Source organism: Lepus europaeus, chromosome 3, assembly GCF_033115175.1.
Source record: "Lepus europaeus isolate LE1 chromosome 3, mLepTim1.pri, whole genome shotgun sequence".
NCBI classification, from domain to species: domain Eukaryota; kingdom Metazoa; phylum Chordata; class Mammalia; order Lagomorpha; family Leporidae; genus Lepus; species Lepus europaeus.
In genome coordinates, this window is record NC_084829.1 from 162079265 (window position 1) to 162098442 (window position 19178).

At 45.9% G+C, this 19178-nt stretch overlaps 1 protein-coding gene across 2 annotated transcripts in view; it reads right to left on the bottom strand.

The window, feature by feature from the left end:
* PRKN (parkin RBR E3 ubiquitin protein ligase) overlaps positions 1–19178 on the bottom strand; it is a 1356574-nt gene that overhangs the window by 403310 nt on the left and 934086 nt on the right. For both annotated transcript variants that reach the window (XM_062187015.1, XM_062187014.1), the window contains exon 7: positions 8712–8848. In XM_062187015.1, the coding sequence (XP_062042999.1) occupies positions 8712–8848 (137 nt within the window). The remainder of the gene's footprint in view (positions 1–8711; positions 8849–19178) is intronic.

The window sequence follows — 19178 nt, forward strand, 5'->3', positions numbered from 1 at the left end:
TTGTCTGCTGGTGCTGCCGTTTTCGCCCTGGCTGCCACAATCAGGTATCAACAAGCAGCTAGGCAGAGAGGCAGCTGAGTTCTTCAGAGAGGCAGGCAGACCGACAGGAGCCCGGAGAGTGGGAGTGTGGGGGGCGTCTGTGCACTCCCAGGCAGTTTGCTAATATTTCAGAATTCACAACCTGGACTCCACAGGCTTTTAGGACATGTATGACTTCACGTTCTTTCCTGTTTTGAATGTGTGTTCATCACCTTACGCTCTATTCTCTACATTAGCAATTCCTCAGCAACTAATTCTACTGATGTTTGTGTATGGCTATTTGCATATCCTTCTCGGTGACTCTCCTCTTTTAATGGTCCCCTACTTTTCTGGTGTGGCTTTAGGAGTGACATCGACTTGATTGTTTATGTGTCTCTAGGACAGCACTGGTCAAAAGCCCACAGGCGGTCCTTCATCCTGGATTGCATGTCTGTCTCCCTAAATGGCAGGCTGGGCCTTGGGCAGCTTGACTCTCTGCGCACTGGGATAGCAGCATCTCCGGAGGTCCGGAACTGCTGCTTGGTGCTGTGATATCGCCACAAACGCACTGAGGGCCTTAATGGACTGCCGTCGGTGAGTGGACAATTCACAATTGTATTACATGAAAACTGGAAACACAAGAACGTGATCTGGGAACAGATGAATCAGACAGGAGAAGAAAAAACAACATACAAACAGAACAGTAGATGTACTTGGATGCCCCAGGGAAGGGAGTGACTACCCTTCGCAGACCTCCGAGGCCACAGGGAATGCTTGCTGCCAGGGCTCCTAACACACAAGCAGGGGAAGTGTGCCGCGTCGTCTCCATCACTGTGCTGGAGAGCAGCTCTCGGGAATAAGTCGACGCACACTCCTGATGCTCAACAAGTCGTGTGAGCGCCGCTCAGGGTGAAGAACAGACCCAGAGGTGCTCCGGCCTTTGAAAATAAACCTCAGTGTAGAGCGCAGAGGACAGCGGGGGCACCAGATGACGATGAAGCTTTTCCCGAAGCCCACGTGGTTACGCAAGAGTTTCTCAGAAGTTCTGCAAATAGCGTATTTTGGTTGTGTTTGCCAACCGTACTTCCAGCTCCATTCTCGTTTATTGGAAAACCTACTCTGGCTGGCAAATCGAATCACTCTTGGACAAAACAGAATTTCTGCAATTATTAACGCTATAACCCCCCACTGGAAAGACCGCATTGCTTATACAAGCCTACCCCTATAATTCTCGAACTTTCCAACCTGGAGATGTTAACAAATACTGATGGCCACCCTGAGATGCCACCATTTAATTGGCCTGAGACAAGGCCAGGGCACTGAGATCTTTGAAAGCTCCCATGTGACTGAAATGTGCATGTCAGGCTGGGAAACACATCCCCAGAGAAGCTGGGGGTGGGGAGTGGGGTGGAGTCATGGAGCCAACCGCGTCTGGGTTGAAATTCCGGCTCTCCCCTTCCTAATTCTGTGATCCTGGTGCCTCCATCAGACTGAGCCTCCCCACCTCTTCTGTAAAATAAGAAAAGTGATTCCTACTTTTCAGGGTTACAGATGGCTTAAGTATAGAACAGCACTAAAAATTAGTTACACTTCCCTTGACCTTCTTTCCTAAAGAACTTTGAAGATGTCGCACTGTTGGCAAGTTCTCTACTTCTATAGTGATTAAGAACACAGTTTTGGAGCCACAGCCATCTGGCTTTGTACACCAGCTCTGCTCCTAGCTGTATTGCCACGTTCCATTTAATTAACTTCTATAAGGCTCGATCCCTTCGTTTACCAAATGTGAAGAATATCAAGATCTGATCCAACATAGTTCTGTGGGGAAGAAATGGATGCATGTATGTAAGCACCAAGTATGGCACATTGTATACAGTAAGCACTCAGTAACAGCTCTAACCTTGTATACAGTAAGCACTCCACAACAGCTGTAGGAATTATTCCTCTTTCAACTCTCAAGGAAATAAATTTTCATATCCCACTCCTAGAAAGCATAACGAAATTCCCAGTTAAATGAGGAGCTTACACTAGCACAGCAGAGTTTGTGTTTGGAAGGTGCTGTAAGCCAGCTTTAATTAGTTATCGTAAAAATTTTGTCAATATAAAAGATGGATCCATTTCTGACTAGAAATTCCTTGAAGAAAGGTTGTATCTAAAATTGAACTTACCCTTGGCATTTAACCTAAGGAGCTTGAAAGAGGCTTGAAAGACTAGATTATGGTGGGGCAGGGGGTAGAGAGAGAGAGGGAGAGAGAGAGAGAGAGAATCTTTTGATACACTTTTTGGTAGGAAGAGGCATTATAGAGAGAAATGCGTGTCCTCAGAAACTGTTATCAAGACATGCGGTGTGTGGGTCACCTAGTCATATGCACACACACACGTGTACATACATACGTACACTGTAGTGAGATTGGTGTCGTTGGAAAACAGTCCACTAATTCTTTTTTTATTATTATTTTTTATATTTTTTTGACAGATAGAGTTAGACACACACACAGAAAGAGAGCGAGAGCGAGAGAGAGAGAGAGAGAAAGGTCTTCCTTCTTTTAGTTCAGCCCCCAAATGGCCGCTAAGGCCAGCGCACTGTGCTGATCCGAAGCCAGGAGCCAGGTGCTTCCTCCTGGTCTCCCATGGGGTGCAGGGCCCAAGCACTTGGCCATCCTCCACTGCACTCCTGGGCCACAGCAGAGAGCTGGACCAGCCCACTAATTCTGCTTACACCATCTATCTTTTGGTAAATAGTTAATAGTCCCAGGAAACTGATGTCAAATTTTTAAAAGTAATTTTCTGGAAATGTCAGTGTGCAAACATGGTTCCATGGCTTTGCAGGCTATGGTGGCCTTAGGGGAAAGGGTTGTTCTGTATGGGTTGGGGCAGGACGGAGAGCGGGTGAAGGTGACATAGCTAATTCCCCACAAGTTGAGGAAGAGCAACCTGGAATTCCAGAATTGTGCACACGGCAGTTATGCCCTTCACCTTAGCTTTGAGTCGTGACTATGCCCCTGAGCAGAGTAATTGTGTGCAACAAAGCCTTTTATATTGCAAAATAGGAACACAATCATCAAGAAATGTCAAAGACCTGATGTGCCAATGAATCTGCTCCAGTTACAATTTCACTCAAATCCCTAAAGTCAGAAAAATCTAGAAGTGGTCCTGGAGTAACCCATCCCTTGTGGTTTAATAGGGACTTGGCCACTGAGAGGAACCGATGGCTTTAGGAGTAAAATGCCCCCTTGATTCCATAAACGAGTCTTGCTGCAGTTTTCTTAGAGGAATTATCGTCCCCAGACAGCTGGGACTTAGACCAATTTGGCCAGGCAGTTAAATGGGGGCCTGGAGAGGCAAACGGACCCCTCTTCAGAGCAATCAGAAGCCTCACTCCTAAGCTTCTCAGACCAGGGAAGACAGAAAGCCCTGGCCCTTGAGATTCAGTCATTGTACCCTGTTAGTGGAGAGCCTACCAGGAAATGTTCCACAGCTCCAGGAGTGGCCCGGCCAGCAATCTGCCCACGCTCTGTGGCCAAGCACGGTCCCTGGCACGGGCACCTCAGCCCATGTACTGGTCAGGCATCCACAAATCTGCCTTCGCAACGTGTTCTTAGTTTCTTCATGGAATTAACCATCATGTCTGCCTTCCGCACACATTACTTTGGATTTTTATTTATGGACTTCATAGACCTGAGTATAACTTTTTCATTAGTGCTAACATGGAAGAAAGTTTGAGCCATAGAAATAACAGGGGGTTAGGGGCCGGGGCTGTGGTGTAGTAGGCTAAGCCTCTGGCTGCTGCTCCAGCATCCCATGTGGGTGCTGGTTCATGTCCCAGCTGCTCCTCTTCTGATCCAGCTCTCTACTAATGGCCTGGGAAAGCAGTGGGAAATGGCCCAAGCACTTGGGCCCCTGCACCTGTGTGGAAGACTTGGAAGAAGCTCCTGGCTCTTGGCTTCGGATCAATCTAGCTCTGGCTGTTGCAGCTATTTGAGGAGTGAGCCAGCAGATAGAAGACCTTTCTCTCTGTCTCTTCCTTTCTCTGACTGTAACTCTACCTCTCAAATAAATAAATAAATAAATAAAAAGAAATAGCAGGGGTTTAAATAACTCTTGTTCCTGATGGTTTGTTGTTTCCATTTGTGATTTGATAAGCTTTGCTTTTCTGTTTTATTATTACTTTATGCATTGTGTTCCATGCTCTGTGTATCAAGGCAGAGTCAAATGAATAAGGAAGAGAAATGATTAGATAGAGGGGTGAATGATGCTGAATAACTGCTTGATTTATGTGCTGAGTTGCTGGAAACACCAACTTGCATTTAAAGAACATCCACACACGTGCTCCTCTATAAATGTGTGCACCCATGCAGATACAGGCACCTGAATGCTAGGTACTCTGCTTAGGGGGATGCGTGTTTGAAGAACATCCAAAATCAGACGCCAGTGTTCACTCAGTCCTTACTGTCTTCAGCATCCACCTGAATGGTCCTTTCTAAGCCATCATCCTAATGTAGCCATATAACTTCAGAAACAGGTGTTATCATTGTATTACCCCCATTTACCTGAAATGAAATGAAAGGCACACCAAGGTTAAGAACCTTGTCCTACTTTATAAAGGTGGTAAGATTCAGAATCAAGATCTGAGCCAGGTTTCTCTGAGGCTCGGTATACAACCTGGGCTAATGCAAATGACTCACTGGTCTATGGGCATAGTATTAGGGCATATGAAAGTATTATTTAACATCTGAAATAATTGAACTCCACGAAGACAATCTGCAGACTGCCAATGGAAACCTCTCACCCCTGGTCTGAATACCAGATGGTCAGGTGCCAAACACTGCAGAGGAGGTTCCTGGGGAACAGGGGGTGCCTGGCACAGTGCCAAGAGTGGGGCCTCTCTGGTCAGTTACCTGTCACAGAGGAGTGTCAATACTCAGCAAAAGAACTGTGGAGAGAGTACCTTGTTGTAACTAAACTGCGTTCAGACAGGATAAGTGATTTAGGAATAATCTTGCAAGGAAGCCATCAAGTGAACGGAGAACTAATAACATAAGCACAAGCAAAAGAGAGAAGAGAGGCACTGATGGTGCGGCCACCATGACACCCAACAAGGGACTCTCATTGTGAGTGTCAGGTGAGCCCAGGAGAGAAGCCAGGGGGCGGGGATGACATCACTCTTCTAAGACTGTTACTGCCAAGCAAAAATCAAAGACATTCCAGCTTGCTTTTAGGAAAAAAAAAAAAAAAAAAGAACCATAGCCCTTAAAAGTCTATTTCCACAAAATAGGCAAAGACATTTATAATTGGAGCCATGGGATAGGAGGAGGAAGGGCTAAAATAATATGCTATTAATAATATGGTGACAAACAGAAGTCTATGTTTTTGTGAATAAGCACTTTTGAAGACATGTATTAAAATACCAGGAAAGAAATGAAGAAATATTTATTTGGGTGGAGTACACTATGGAAGGGCTTCACCACACACTGGAGTGATACCACAGCCGTTTCTAACCTGTCTCACCTTATGATAATTTTGCTTATTATTTTCCATAAGCAAAACACACACACATGTAGCTTTGTGCTTGTGGTTAAACATTAAATGAAAGATGTGCCAGGGAATGTATGTTCTCAATAGGAAGTTAGCACCTGGCTCCTGCCATCGGATCAGCGCGGTGCGCCGGCCGCAGCGCGCTACCGCGGTGGCCATTGGAGGGTGAACCAACGGCAAAAGGAAGACCTTTCTCTCTGTCTCTCTCTCACTGTCCACTCTGCCTGTCAAAAAAAAAAAATAAATAAAAAAATAAAAAAATAAAAACAAAAGCCAACTTCTGCGAGTATTATATTTAAATCACCAGTAATGAGGTGACTGACATTCACAAAAAGATATTTATAAGGATTGCAAAAAAAAAAAAAAAAGTAGATACTTAAGATTCATTCATGCCTTGCCTCACTTGTTATTAAAAAAGTTAGATCAAGGAGTATTTGACATTCTAAGGATGATATTAAGATAGTTAGAAAAAAAATAAAAACAGATTTAACACACAATCAAAGCATAGTAGAACTATAGAACACAGGACAATTAGATAAGAACTTGACCATGCCACGCCTTCTCATAGAGGTCTTAGCTACCTCATGGCAATGAGCCAGCAAATTTAAAAGCAATTGACCCACATTTACAGAAACACAAGAAATCCAACTGTACCACCCTTCCTGTGACTAGAAGGCGCTGCCAAAAATGTGATCCATAAAAGGTATTTTTGAAAAGAATGCATTCACTTAGCCTGTCCCTTAAAGAGGATTTTTTTAAATGACTGAGAAAAGGAAATGCAAAAGGATTTTAAACATAAAAAAGACGCTCAGCCTTGTTCAAAATCAGAAGTAAACACTACATGGAAGCACCCTTTCTCAGATGAAACCGTTAGAAACACACCCCAGAGCCCTCCACTCCCTTGGTTGGCCAGGGGATGAGGAGCCTGCCTGTGCAGCTCTCCAACAAGGGAGTGGGAGAGCATGAAAATAGGGAGGAGATTTGGGAACAACTGACAAAATAAATACACATTTACGCCTTGATACACTAATCCCTCTTCCAGGGAACCAATCTCAATGACATTCCGACAATATTCAATCATACACAAAAAAGGGTGTTTTGTAATGTTAACGATAATTCAAATTTAAATAACTCAGCTTTATCTTGTTCTTCTTTTCTTTCTTTTCAATGCGTATCTTTTTATTTTGGGTGCTCTTTGGTTTTTTCTTGTGAGGGGGTACACTTTAAAGCTTGCATACTACTGCGCAAGATCCAGGGTGAATGTAACACACAGCCATACTTTGTATCTTGGATGAATCATAATTTCAAAATTTAATTTCAGTGCCTTTATAAAAGTTATACATTTTCTAGTTCATCACGGCTCCCTAGAGTTTTATATCTTTGGTAACTGAAGCATGAGTATGTCTTACCCAGCAAAGATCGGATTTAAATTGCCCATCCTCTAGTCAGGATTAGGACTAAGATAGTCTGATGCCAACGTGTGGTGGAATGAGAAGGCCATGCCAAGATGGCCACTGGCAAGTGAGCATCAGTTACTCAGGAATGGCTTTGATACCCATCTGGCTATGGAGCCTGCCTGGCAACAGGCTGTGATTGAATGGTTTTGGAAACCACATGGCAAACGGAGCCTGCCTGGCAACAGGCTGTGATTGGTTAGGGCATAGATCACCCCTTGACCGGATTGGCTGTCTTGGCTATATAAGCTGTTGTACCAACTGAAATAAACGAGTCTGCGGGCTGCTTGCCTCTGGCCCGCTTTCACCCAACTCCCAGGGTCTGTGTGGTGACTCCATGCCTCTTGCCCCCACCACGCTCGTCCTCTCAGAAGAAATCAACTGCAACATCTGGCGCCCAACATGACTGAGAGAGAGACAGTGTATTGGACACAGTGAGGTCCCCCCTGGATTTCAGCGAGTAGGCCCCTCGGTGTTTTGTGTGCTGTTCGGTTCTGTGAGGGTGAGCACAGAACCCCCTCCTAAGCCCCTTTCCTTGCCCTTGTCCTCGGTCTAAGTGACCCCAGGTTAGCACACACCACCCAGAAGTGTACGTCGCTTCTCGGCTCCTCCTTTTACTTTCAATTCACCCGGAGAATTCACATAAGGGACTGATCATCCCAGAATTCAGAACCAAGTCATCTTGCCTCACTCAAGAGAGGTGACGCTCCGGAGACACCATGTGGGCATACGGCCTTGACCTAACGAATCAAGGAAGTCCCCTACTAAGCACAGGACATACGTACGATCTGATACACCACTGTCTGTTCGTCTAAGGTAGGGAACCCCCTGCATAATGCCATCAGCTGCTGAGGTACTAGGAATTTGCATTGTTATGGCAGCAGTGCTGTGCGTGTCTTTCCTTTGGCTAGAGTTGGTATGGCATGCTGCTCTTAAACACTCAGACATGGGAAAGATAACCCCCTCTCAGAACTGCCCATAGCCACATCTGTTACTGTTTTATACCCCACTAGCTCTGGTCAGCCACTCGAACAGCCCACAGCCTGTGTGCGGTCATGCCATTCCTGATAACCATTGTTCCTCATTCCTACCCCTATCTGAGCAAGCAATGCTGTGGTCTCTTGTGTTGAGCGCTGGTTAGTCAGCGACGGGTAAGATCCCCTGGGGGACAACCTAAGACAGGCACAGCCGCATACGGAGACCACATGGAAACGGAGTCAACAATGGTATGGCCAAGAATCATGCCTCCCGTTGCTCAAAAATAAATGAAAAGGGGGAAATGTGGTTGAATGAGAAGGTCATGCCAAGATGGCCACTGGCAAGCGAGCATCAGTTACTCAGGAATGGCTTTGAAACCCACCTGGCAACGGAGCCTGCCTGGCAACAGGCTGTGATTGGATGGCTTCGGAGCCTGCCTGGCAACAGGCTATGATTGGTTAGGGCATAGACCACCCCTTGACCGGATTGGTGGTCTTGGCTATATAAGCTGTTGTACCAACTGAAATAAACGAGTCTGCGGGCTGCTTGCCTCTGGTCCGCTTTCACCCGACTCCCGGGGTCTGTGTGGTGACTCCATGCCTCTTGCCCCCACCATGCTGCTCCTCTCAGAACGAATCCTCTCAGAAAGAAATCAACCTCAACACCAACAGTGCCTCTTCTGTTCTTAACTAGTCTCAGAAATGGAAAGAAACAAGGTTCAGGACTCACCCACACAGGGCAGGGAGTAGCCAAGCTGGGGGTCGTGGACAAACTGCCGGTCGTTGAGCCGCGTCACACAGTACAAGTGGAAACAGTCCAAGCAAATCACGTGGCGGTGGTTGCACTGGAAGACCAGGACAGGGTCCCTGCAAAGACAAAGGAAGGGGTTTGCAGCGGCACCTCAGAGAGCGGAAGGGCAAACAGCACTTCACAACCATCTGTGTGACCTCGTAGGGTTGCTGGAGCATGCTGTGTGTGTAAAGACAGGCCTGCACTGAGTTCCCATGTACCAAGGCCACATCTTGAAAATTCGAGGTGCTCTCTCAACAATATAGAATGTTGATTCTCCTAATTTGATATTATTGATGTCAATGCATTTATCAATAAATCTGCTTATACTTGAGTTTAAATATAATCACTTTTGGAAGTCTCCCTGATTTATAATCCCGATTAACCCACTAATCACTCCGTGCACTAGTGCACAGTTCTGCTGATTGATTATCGCCTTATAGCTTCTCCGACTTCCTTCAGAGTACATGCTGTGTCTAGGTCATATCAATATTCCCCTACTGCCAGGCACCGGAAGGTTTAGAATAAATGTTTCTTGGGCAGGTGTTATGGTGCAGTGAGTTAAGCTCCCGGGTGGGAAACCCATATCCTATATTGGAATGCCTGGGATTGATTCCTGCCTCTACTTCTGATCCAGGTTCTTGTTGTTGCATGTGGGAGGCAATGGTGATGGCCCAAGTACTTGGGTTCCTGCCACCCATCTTGGAGATCCTGGTGGAGTTCTGGCTCCTGGCTTTGGCCTGGTTAAGTCCTGGTTGTTGCATGCATTTGGAGAGTGAATCACTGGATGGAAGATCTCTGTCAATCTGCTTCTCCCTCTTGCTCTGTAGCTCTGACTTTCAAGTACATGTATGTATGTATGTGTGTGTGTGTATATATATATATATACATACATATATATATATATATATTAAATAAACGCTTCGATGGCTAGCGCTGTAGTGTAGTAGGTGAGGCTTCTACCTGTGGTACTGGGATCACACATGGGCACTGGTTCATGCTCCAGCTCTCCTCTTCTGATCCAGCTCTCTGTTAATGGCCTGGGAAAGCAGTGGAAGATGGCCCAAGTGCTTGGGCCCCTGCATCCACATGGGAGATCTGGGAGAAGCTCCTGGCTTCGGATCAGCCCATCTCCTGTAGTTGCAGCCATATGGGGAGTGAACCAGTGGATGGAAGACCCTTCTCTGTCTTTTCCTCTCTCTGTTTCTAACTCTGCTTCTCAAATAAAGAAATAAATCTTAAATTTAATTGTAATAATAAACAGATTCTAAACTTCTCCAAAATCGAAATAAAAGATACTATTATACCAAAATAGTATGTTAAACAATCACTTATAATTCACTGGCAAGTAGAAAACAAAAGTTAGAAATAAAAGATAATTTATTAATATTTATTATTTATTCTTCCTCTTCAAAATTTTATCTATTGTGCCCCCACTTTCCCATCCAAATACGGAACTTCTCAATTATGGTTAGGAGATTACCAATAAACCAAAATGTTAGATTCCCTTAAGATACTTTGCAAAAAAAAAAAAAACTCCTGAAAAAACATGTATTTTTGCTGGCAAATAAACCACATTAGTTTCTACCCGATAGGAGGCAAAATGAATATATTAATTTGAGATCAGTCCCAAGGCAATTTTAATAGCAACAAAGTTATTGGAATCTTTAGATAGGCTTATTCCCCATGTAACGCTAGTAAAATACAAAATAAACATGTTCATTTCACATGCAACACATAGCAATCTAAAAGCACTTCAAAAGCCCATTCCCTAGGAAAATTAATATTAAATAATAGCATTATAGAAGACAATTTTTCAACAACTAAAATGTTTTCAAAATGGTGATCCCATTTATTTCAAAGCAACATTGAATACAAAGCCAAGTGGGGGAAAAGAAAAAAAAAAAAAAACAACTCCCAACTTTGGCAGGAGTGCTTCTAACGCCATGGTCAACCTCACATGAGCATGTGTGTCCCTTCCGGCTTGGTGCTTCTCTTCCCCTCTCTGAACCCATCAAAGTCTTCTCAGAGCCTGCACCTCCACTTCCAAGGCCTTACTTCATCAGGCAGTGACAGCTCTGAGCTTTCAACTTTCTCTTCTAAGGGCTTTCCTCTTACAGACAATGTATAATGGTTTCTTAATTCTAACCCGAGTCACTCCTCCACACACCACATGCACAAGCGCAGAAGCACACACATTCCTTGTCCCTCTGTCAACCAACAGAGCTGCGTATTTTGTCATCTTCTCTCAAAGCTAAGTTACATGAAAAAATATTCTCCACTTTGCCTATAGCAACATGGTAAACTGGGCCTTTATAGACCCCTAATGTGCTATCAACACATGGACAAACTGGAGAAAATATTAGAACATTCACAAAAGTGTCCCTATACAGAAGATTTAAAAGAAAACTTAGAAATGACTCTGTAGAGAAAATAAAAAGACAACTTAAAAAATCACAGAAGTCAGACCATGAACAGCTACCACGGGGACCCAGAGAGAGCTCAGGGTCCATGGTACGCAGCCATCAGTCTAGCACATGGGTTCTTTTCCTCTCCTATCAGAAAGGAAGAGTAGAAAAAGGCTTCTCTCATGGAGGACAGCAGTACATGTTTATGGTCGCCCCTTAAAGCACAACGTGGTCCGAGTCTGTCCAGAGCACCTGGACCATCCACGGAACATCCACCCACCATGCTCTCTGGGACATAACAGCCAGAAATGGCCAGGACATCAGAGGCCACAGTGTGAGTTAAGCCCGGTGCCGATTCAGGGGTCTACCACACCAGGAAAGGCTGCAGAGGTCCAGGGGTTGGGCGCAGAAGCACACACTCTCCGAAATCAAGGGCATTGGAGGGCTTCTCCCTCTCCCACCAGTGTGACTGGAGCAGAGGCAGTTGCAGGCCGTGGGGCCGGTGGCTCTGGTTCTCACAGGCTGTGGCACAGCCTTCCAGGGACACAGAAGTCCTAGAAAGCAAGCTTCAGGCACAGCAGGCCACTTCATCTTGGAACTGAGAGGCAGAAGGGAAACACACAGCAGGTGCAGCTGACCCTAGTCATCAGGAAGACAACAAGCCTCTTCCTGGGACGAACCCAGCTGGTGTCCATCACAGCAAACTGTGATGGTGATGGACACCAGCTAGAGTTGCCTAGGACTCCACAAATGGCTGCAAAAACCAGAGCTATGCCCATCCGAAGCCAGGAGCCAGGAGCTTCCTCCAGGTCTCCTACATGAGGGCAGGGGCCCAAGGACTTGGGCCATCTTCTACTGCATTCCCAGGCTATAGCAGAGAGCTGGATCAGAAGTGGAGCAGCAGGGACTCAAACTGGCACTTGTATGGGATGCCAGCACTGCAGGCGGCAGCTTTACCGCTACATCACAGTGCCAGCCCCATGGTTATCTCTTATTAAGAATATTCCCAGTGGTTATGCAGAGTCAGGTGAGAAATAAACATGATATCTAAAAAAGGGTTATTAGTTCAACCTCAAAAAATGAGTAAAGAGCACTTCAAGGCCAAAGGGTTACACACTAACTTCCCAGGGAACAGAACAAAGAGGAAGGAGGGACCAGGTTCCGAGCACCTGCTGTATGTCGGGCACCATGCTAGGAACATCACATACTTTTTTTTTTCCATTTCAGACTCCTAAGCTGTGGTGGAATGAGAAGGCCATGCCAAGATGGCTGCTGGCAACATAAACTGCCTGGCAACAGGCTGTGATTGGATGGCTTTGGAAACTGCCTGGCAACAGGCTGTGATTGGTTAGGGCATAGACTGCCCCTTGACTGGATTGGCTGTGTTGGGTATATAAGCTGCTGTACCAATTGAAATAAATGAGTCTGCAGGCTGCTTGCCTCTGGCTTGCTTTCACCTGACTCCCGGGATCTGTGTGGTGACCCTGTGCCTCTTGCCCCCCACCATGCTCCTCCTCTTAGGACAAATCCACAGGAACATATCACACCCTTTTTTTTCCATTTCAGACTCATAAGCTGATCTGCCCCTCCTCTACACAACATCCTGCTCTGTCTGCACACCATCCGCTGCAGTTGGGGTGTCCTTGCAGAACCTAGTAGACTTCTGGCTCTTTCACTCCTAAACACATGCTCTTTGCCATCCAACCCCACAGTATATCCTGAGCTTTATGTTCAAATCCAAACCCCAGACTTCCAGATTGGTTCCAGACCGACCCTCCCCCTTCCTGTCCCTTTCGTTGGCACTTGTTCATTGAGTGCATCCTCCACAGCCTTCAGACACCAGAACCACTTTACTTCAGGTGCTTCATGCATTCCCACCACGGCTATCAACAGCGAGTGCCCGGTAACAGGAAGACAGAGACCATACTTCCTAAAGCCTTTCGTGACCACGGAAATCAGAGAATAAAACCTAACAGAAGCATCTGAGAGCGGCCTCCTCTTCCACAGTGGGAGGACACAGCGAGAAGTCTTCTTCCATGAGGCAGGGAGAGGACCTTAATGGGCCCTGAATCTGCTGGTGCCTCAGTGGTGGGCTTCGCAGCCCACGGGACTGGGAGAGATACATCTCTGTCACTGATAAACTTCTCTGGTGTTTGACCCTGGGCAAGGAGTGGTGTTCCACTGAGTCAAACTCTGGGAAGTTTGGAGGGGAGAAGCTGGAAGCCGTGAGAACTGCGGGTCATTTTAGTGGTTTAGACAGCAGATGCTAAGGAGTTGGACTGTGGTGTGGCGGTGGCTCCAGGACCAGGCATGAAACGCTGGATGGGAGGACATTTCTGGGAAGGCCCTGTCACGGCTTCTTTTCAAAGGGTGGGGCGGGGGGTGTTCCTCCCAGCATGGTTCTGTGCCCTTTGTTCAAATCACACATAAATGTTAAAAGAAAAATCAGTCTAGATGATTGTACCCCAGTGAGCTAGGCTATGGGGTACGTAACTGAGGGTTAAATAAAGCACTCAACCATATGCAAATAGAATTATAAATGCTTTACTTGACATTATTAAAGAGCTCTTTCTAAGTGATGATTTCTCTATTTTAAAGAAATAAAGGGGTGATCCAGAGAATTTTTGCTCACAGAATATTAAGCATAATTGAAGGTGTTTTAGTAAAAAATTTGGCAAGGGATCCACACCCACCACACACAGAAGACTGTTGTCACACAGTGCTCAAGACATGTGGGCTCTTACACAATTAGTTCTCTACTGTCTGCAGAAATAGCATCAGTTTTCATATTTATCTAGTAAAATGTGCGGCTCAATCTGCTGTCCACCTCCGTTGTATTGTCTCACTCGGTCTGTCTCTCCAACTCCCATTCACTCTCCTTCACACACACACAGTTTCTCTCTGTCCAAATCTGACTCTGTGTCTCTCGGTCTCTCTTTGTCTCAGCGTCTCTGTCTCTGGGTCTGATTCCTTCCATCACAGACATCTCCATTTATCTCATTAAGAGAGAGGCTCTGCTTCCAACTTCTCAACTGAAGGTGACATCTGTTGACAGCAATGTTCCAGAAACTTCAAGAAATGTAAAGATAAGAAGAATGTCTTAGACCCAGTCGGGCAGGCAGGAGAGGCAGAGATCACTGTACTGCAGGGTAGAACGTTCCAAGTTCTGTTGGGGATGCTGGTGACATCAGCAGTGTTGTGGGAAGCAGCTTCCGGGGTGTTCTCCTACCACACTGCCCCTTGCATGGTTCCTTTCCATATTGAATGGGCTGGCCCACGTGCCACAGGAAAAATCCAGAAATGAGCAGGTTTGATTTCCGGGACTAGGCCTGTGGTTTCCCCCTGTCCACTCATAGACCGAGGGTGCTGCGTGAGGACAGCGTGCGTCCTGCGGTGGGGGACACAGAAGTGGTCTTCTGGGGGAGTCCACGTGGCAGGGCAGTGGGGCTCCTGACAGCAGCCAGCACCGACACCTCAGCCACCACAGTCGGCATCCTTGGCATAGAATCTCCAGCTCAGGAGGAGCCCTGAGATGGCCACAGCCCTGGCTGACCCCTGCACGACCAGTTCATGAGATTCCCTGAGCAAGAACGGGGCAGCCACACTGCCCCCACGTTCCTCACCCACTGGGACTGTGTAGATAATATTTAAGTTGTGGGGTAATTTGTTTCTTGTGGTGACATCTCAGTGATGCAGCTCAGGCAGGCAAGAAGCCACATTGAGATAGCACATCATGAAAGAATTCTAGAAGTACCCAGCACACAAGGAAAGCTCGTGTGGTCTTAGTGCGCCCAGCTGTTTCATCTCCCCCAAGGATAAAGGCTCACGGAAAATGCATAGTATGAAAAGAATTACGCGTGGATTTCAAAAATGTTTTGTACCAAAATAAACAAGTTTTAATTCTGTTTTTTCTATAGGCTTTTTGAAGTTCCTTATCTATGGCTAGGAGAAGTACCTGAAAAGTAACCTGGGTTAGAACTAAAATATTAAGCAACAAATCTTTGAGGAAATAGAAATAAGCAAACTCTCCTCACTTGTGGGAGAAAAATCCTTCAATTTAGCTAACACTTGACCCTTGAAAATTCACACATTGCTTTTACTATATTTAGTCTGTGTAACAGGAACATGAACATTATGCCCCAGTTAGCAATCTCCACAAGCTCGCTTCAAACTCTCTGTACATGAAGAACTATGACTCCTGGGAGTTTGATTAGATAAAAATAATTAGAGGAGGAAAACCACACTGTTGAATAATTAGAATTTATATTCCCAACAACTGTCACTCTAAATCCCTTTTAGTTAGTGATAGTTTATAAAACAAATAAATAAATAACTGCAATCTAGAAAGCAAATACATTTTAATGTCATCTATATTTAACCAAATTACCCATTAATTGCCTAAAGGCATGACAAAGAAGTATCCACACAGCACTTGCCCACAGAAACCTGGAGATAGCATTTCAGTGCCCTTGTGTCATCCAAGTTCATTATTTGAGTCAGCCAAGTGAGCAATCCCAGTCACTGGCGACGTCCCTCATCCAAGATACTAATTGATAGACTCAACTTTCAAAAATTAAAATAAGCCTCAACAGTTGAGTGACCTTCAAAACGCCTCCTAGCAGCCAAGCTCAGAATCCCGAACTCAAGTTCATTTGTCCATTAGTCTGCTTGGTATTGAGTCCTGCCGAGGCCTTGGATCCTGGGCAAGCTCATCAGCTCCCCTCCAATTTCTTCTTCCTTCTGCAGCTTGTGTTCTCCCTCCCGTTCAGTGCATGCTACTACTCCGCAAAACACTTACCTTGGCTCTGTGCGAAGCCCCAACACTTCAGGAATACACTCTACCCCAGGTGAGAAATCTTTATGACTACCTCCTTCCACCACCTTCATTCATGCATTCTACCAACACTATGGGGCAGCCAATACAGACCAAGCACCATCGTGGTGCTGCCCCATAAAAACACACAGGATGTTGTATTTCCCCAGGAGGCCGGGGTCCCATCAGGTTGAGAGTAAGTACTTAGCTCCCAGCATGGTGAGTGTGACACAAGGGGGGTTTAGAGACCACCTGACCTATCTGGGGTTACAGGAAGGGTCCTGTAGCTCACACTCAGAGCTCTCAGTCCACACAGAGAGAAGACACCACCACACTAACCAGCCTAACCAGCCTTTTCTGCTTAGGACGATTTTTAAAATTGCATAAAATGCGGTTGTAAATACGTTACAAAGGATTGAGAAAATACAAACTCTCGATCTCCTTTTCTCAAATCCCCTTATCCTCGTGAATTTTCATTCTATATCCCATCTGTGGTATTAAATGTTATTAAATTCAGGAGACTTTCTACCGTCAGCGTTTGTTCCAAAGTTCGGTCCCACGGATATCTGCCCTCAGTGCCCTGCAAACCCTCTTATCATGAGCGCACAGATTTTCCCGGGCATCAGCTGGGTTCTGTGCCCCCTGTGACATTTTCGTGCGGCTACCTGCAGCGTGCTTTATTTGAAAGCTCCCTATGAGGTTAACCACATCCCTGCTGACAGGTCCACTTGTGCTACGGACTGTCGGGAAGAGAAAGAAGAAGATTTCCAGTGCTGTTTCTGCTGCACATAGGTGCCTTTGTGGTGCACACTGGCTGATTCTGAGAGGGCCTCTAGGGGACGGAGAGAAGGCTGGGTAAGAGAGGGTGGCAAAAGTGTAATGCTCTCCGGAGCAACTGGCTTATGGCTTGCAAGGGTCGTCCTGCCTGGGCTCCCAGGGCTCACTCCTCACCCTGGCTGAGACATTTGTTGGCACCCAGCTGACCCCACTTCCAATCCAGCAAATCAAGGCCCAGATTTTGCTTTTGTCCTCGAAGCCCTCCCTCCATATTCAGAATCCCCCACCTCATCCCACTGTCCCCATGCACACCATTCCTCCTAATTGTCCTCATTTTCCAAAAAAGTCAAGGTTAGCGTCACTCTAGCTGCTTCCCGAAAGATTTATGTTGGTGTAACCACAGCTAACTCTGACACGTCCACTTCCCTCCTCATCTCCCGTATTCAACTTAGTATTGCATCATACATCACTCTACCTATGAACCCCAGCTCAAATTTAACACACTGGTACTAGCCAGGAAGACACTGTGTGGCAGGCCCCTGGGCTAGGCACAGGAAGGGGCATGGTGAGGGCTCCGGGGGAAGTGTGTGTGATGATGGTGGGCAAAGGAAGCCTGGGACCTCCCAGGAAGAAGTGAGGACAGGCTGATCATGTGGAGGATGTCCCCAGAAAGAAAAGGACATGCTACAGCCTCAAAGGTGAGAACGAGTTATCCTGATCAAGAGACAGGAGGAGGTTTGGGGGAGCGGGCATCTGGCAGAGTGGTTAAGACGTCCTGGTGCCTACATCCTGTTCTGGAGTGCCCAGCTCCATGTTCCACTCTAGCTTCCAGCTAATGCACACTCTGGAGGCAGCAGGTGATGGCTCAAGTACTCGGGTCCCTGCCACCCACGTGGAAGACCTGGATGGAGTTCCAGACGCACAGCTTTGGCTTGGCACAACCCCAGCTGTTGTAGGCATTTGGGAGTAGACCACTGGATGGGAGATTTCTCTCTCTCCCTCTCTCCCTTTCTCCCTCTCTTTTCCTCTCTCTCTCTCTCTCTCTCTGCCTTTCAAATAAAGAAAAATAAATACAAGAAAACAAACTAAAGGGGAAGAGATAAAATATGTGAAAACACTTAAGGATGGGAAACAACGTTATATATTTCACACTCTCTTCAGCCTTTCTCAAAGTTCCCAATTTTTCTATAAATGAAAAATGAGACTAAAAAATAATGATATTGCTTCCATAAATCAGACACATAAGTCTGTGTTTTAGGTTTATACCAGTACATCAGTTGTAGTTGAGTATAACAACATTTTGAACCAGGAACAATATGCAAAATAAAAATGCAAAGTCATGGTTACATGAGGGAATTAATGGATTAATTTTCCCTAGATGTTTTCAAATTTAGAAGACTTTTATTTTAGTCCAGCTTATGTATTGTATTCCTAAATGTAATTATCATCTGCAGGTTGAATTCAAACATGATCCATTAATAAAGTGTTAGGTTATAAACACTGCAACATAATAACAGATACTGGACACAAAATGCACTTTTTCCTTTGAGATGAAAGCAGAGACAACAATGCCTTGGTTTATCAGTGGCACCCCAGCTCTTCTTGCTGAAGCATTTGTGCTGTTAAACCAATACTGATAAATAATTGCCAATAATGGGTACATCATGATACAGCACCTTGCGTGTGAAAAATGAAGCTAACATGCTAAAGGGCATTGGCCCATGGGAGGAAAACACATCTTATAAAAAAATCACCTTAGTACTTTCATATCTCCCAATCAGTAGAACTATATTTTTCATGAATGCACAAAATTATGAGTCCAAGAGCCTCAGGATCATAATTTCAGGGCACTGCGTCTTGACAATGTTAATATGTGTCCCTGAGAACTGCTGAAGCCAGTGTAACACAAAATCGCTTCCCGGTCACGTGGTTTGCATGGAGGCACTGTGTGGGAAGCACCGTCTGGCTGTGGCGATGCCGTGGTGCACAGCACACGCCAGCCCAGTGTCTGGAGTTTTCCCTCCGTGAAGAAACAGCTGGAGCAGATAATGCCCAGATCCGCTGCACAAGCCGCCCGCTCAATTGGGAAAGACGCGAGGACAGATCTCGTTTAGATAACAGCCCTGCTGTGAAATAAACTGTTCTGCTGAGAGGGGATATTCACGCGCTCAGAGTCAGTCCAGCGGCTCTGGACGCTCGGAACTGGTTGGCATAAGAAGTGATGACGCACGGGAGTGGTCTGGAAAAGCCATGTTTTCTGCTGCCAGCTCACAGAGCATTGTGCGTGGGTTTTTTTGCTCATTCTTAGAATGAATGAATGAATGACTGCTAACAGGATGCTGGGTCTTTGAGTCCTTTTTATAGAGAAATCTTCAGGACCAGGCCAGGATGAAGTGAAGGACCCAACTT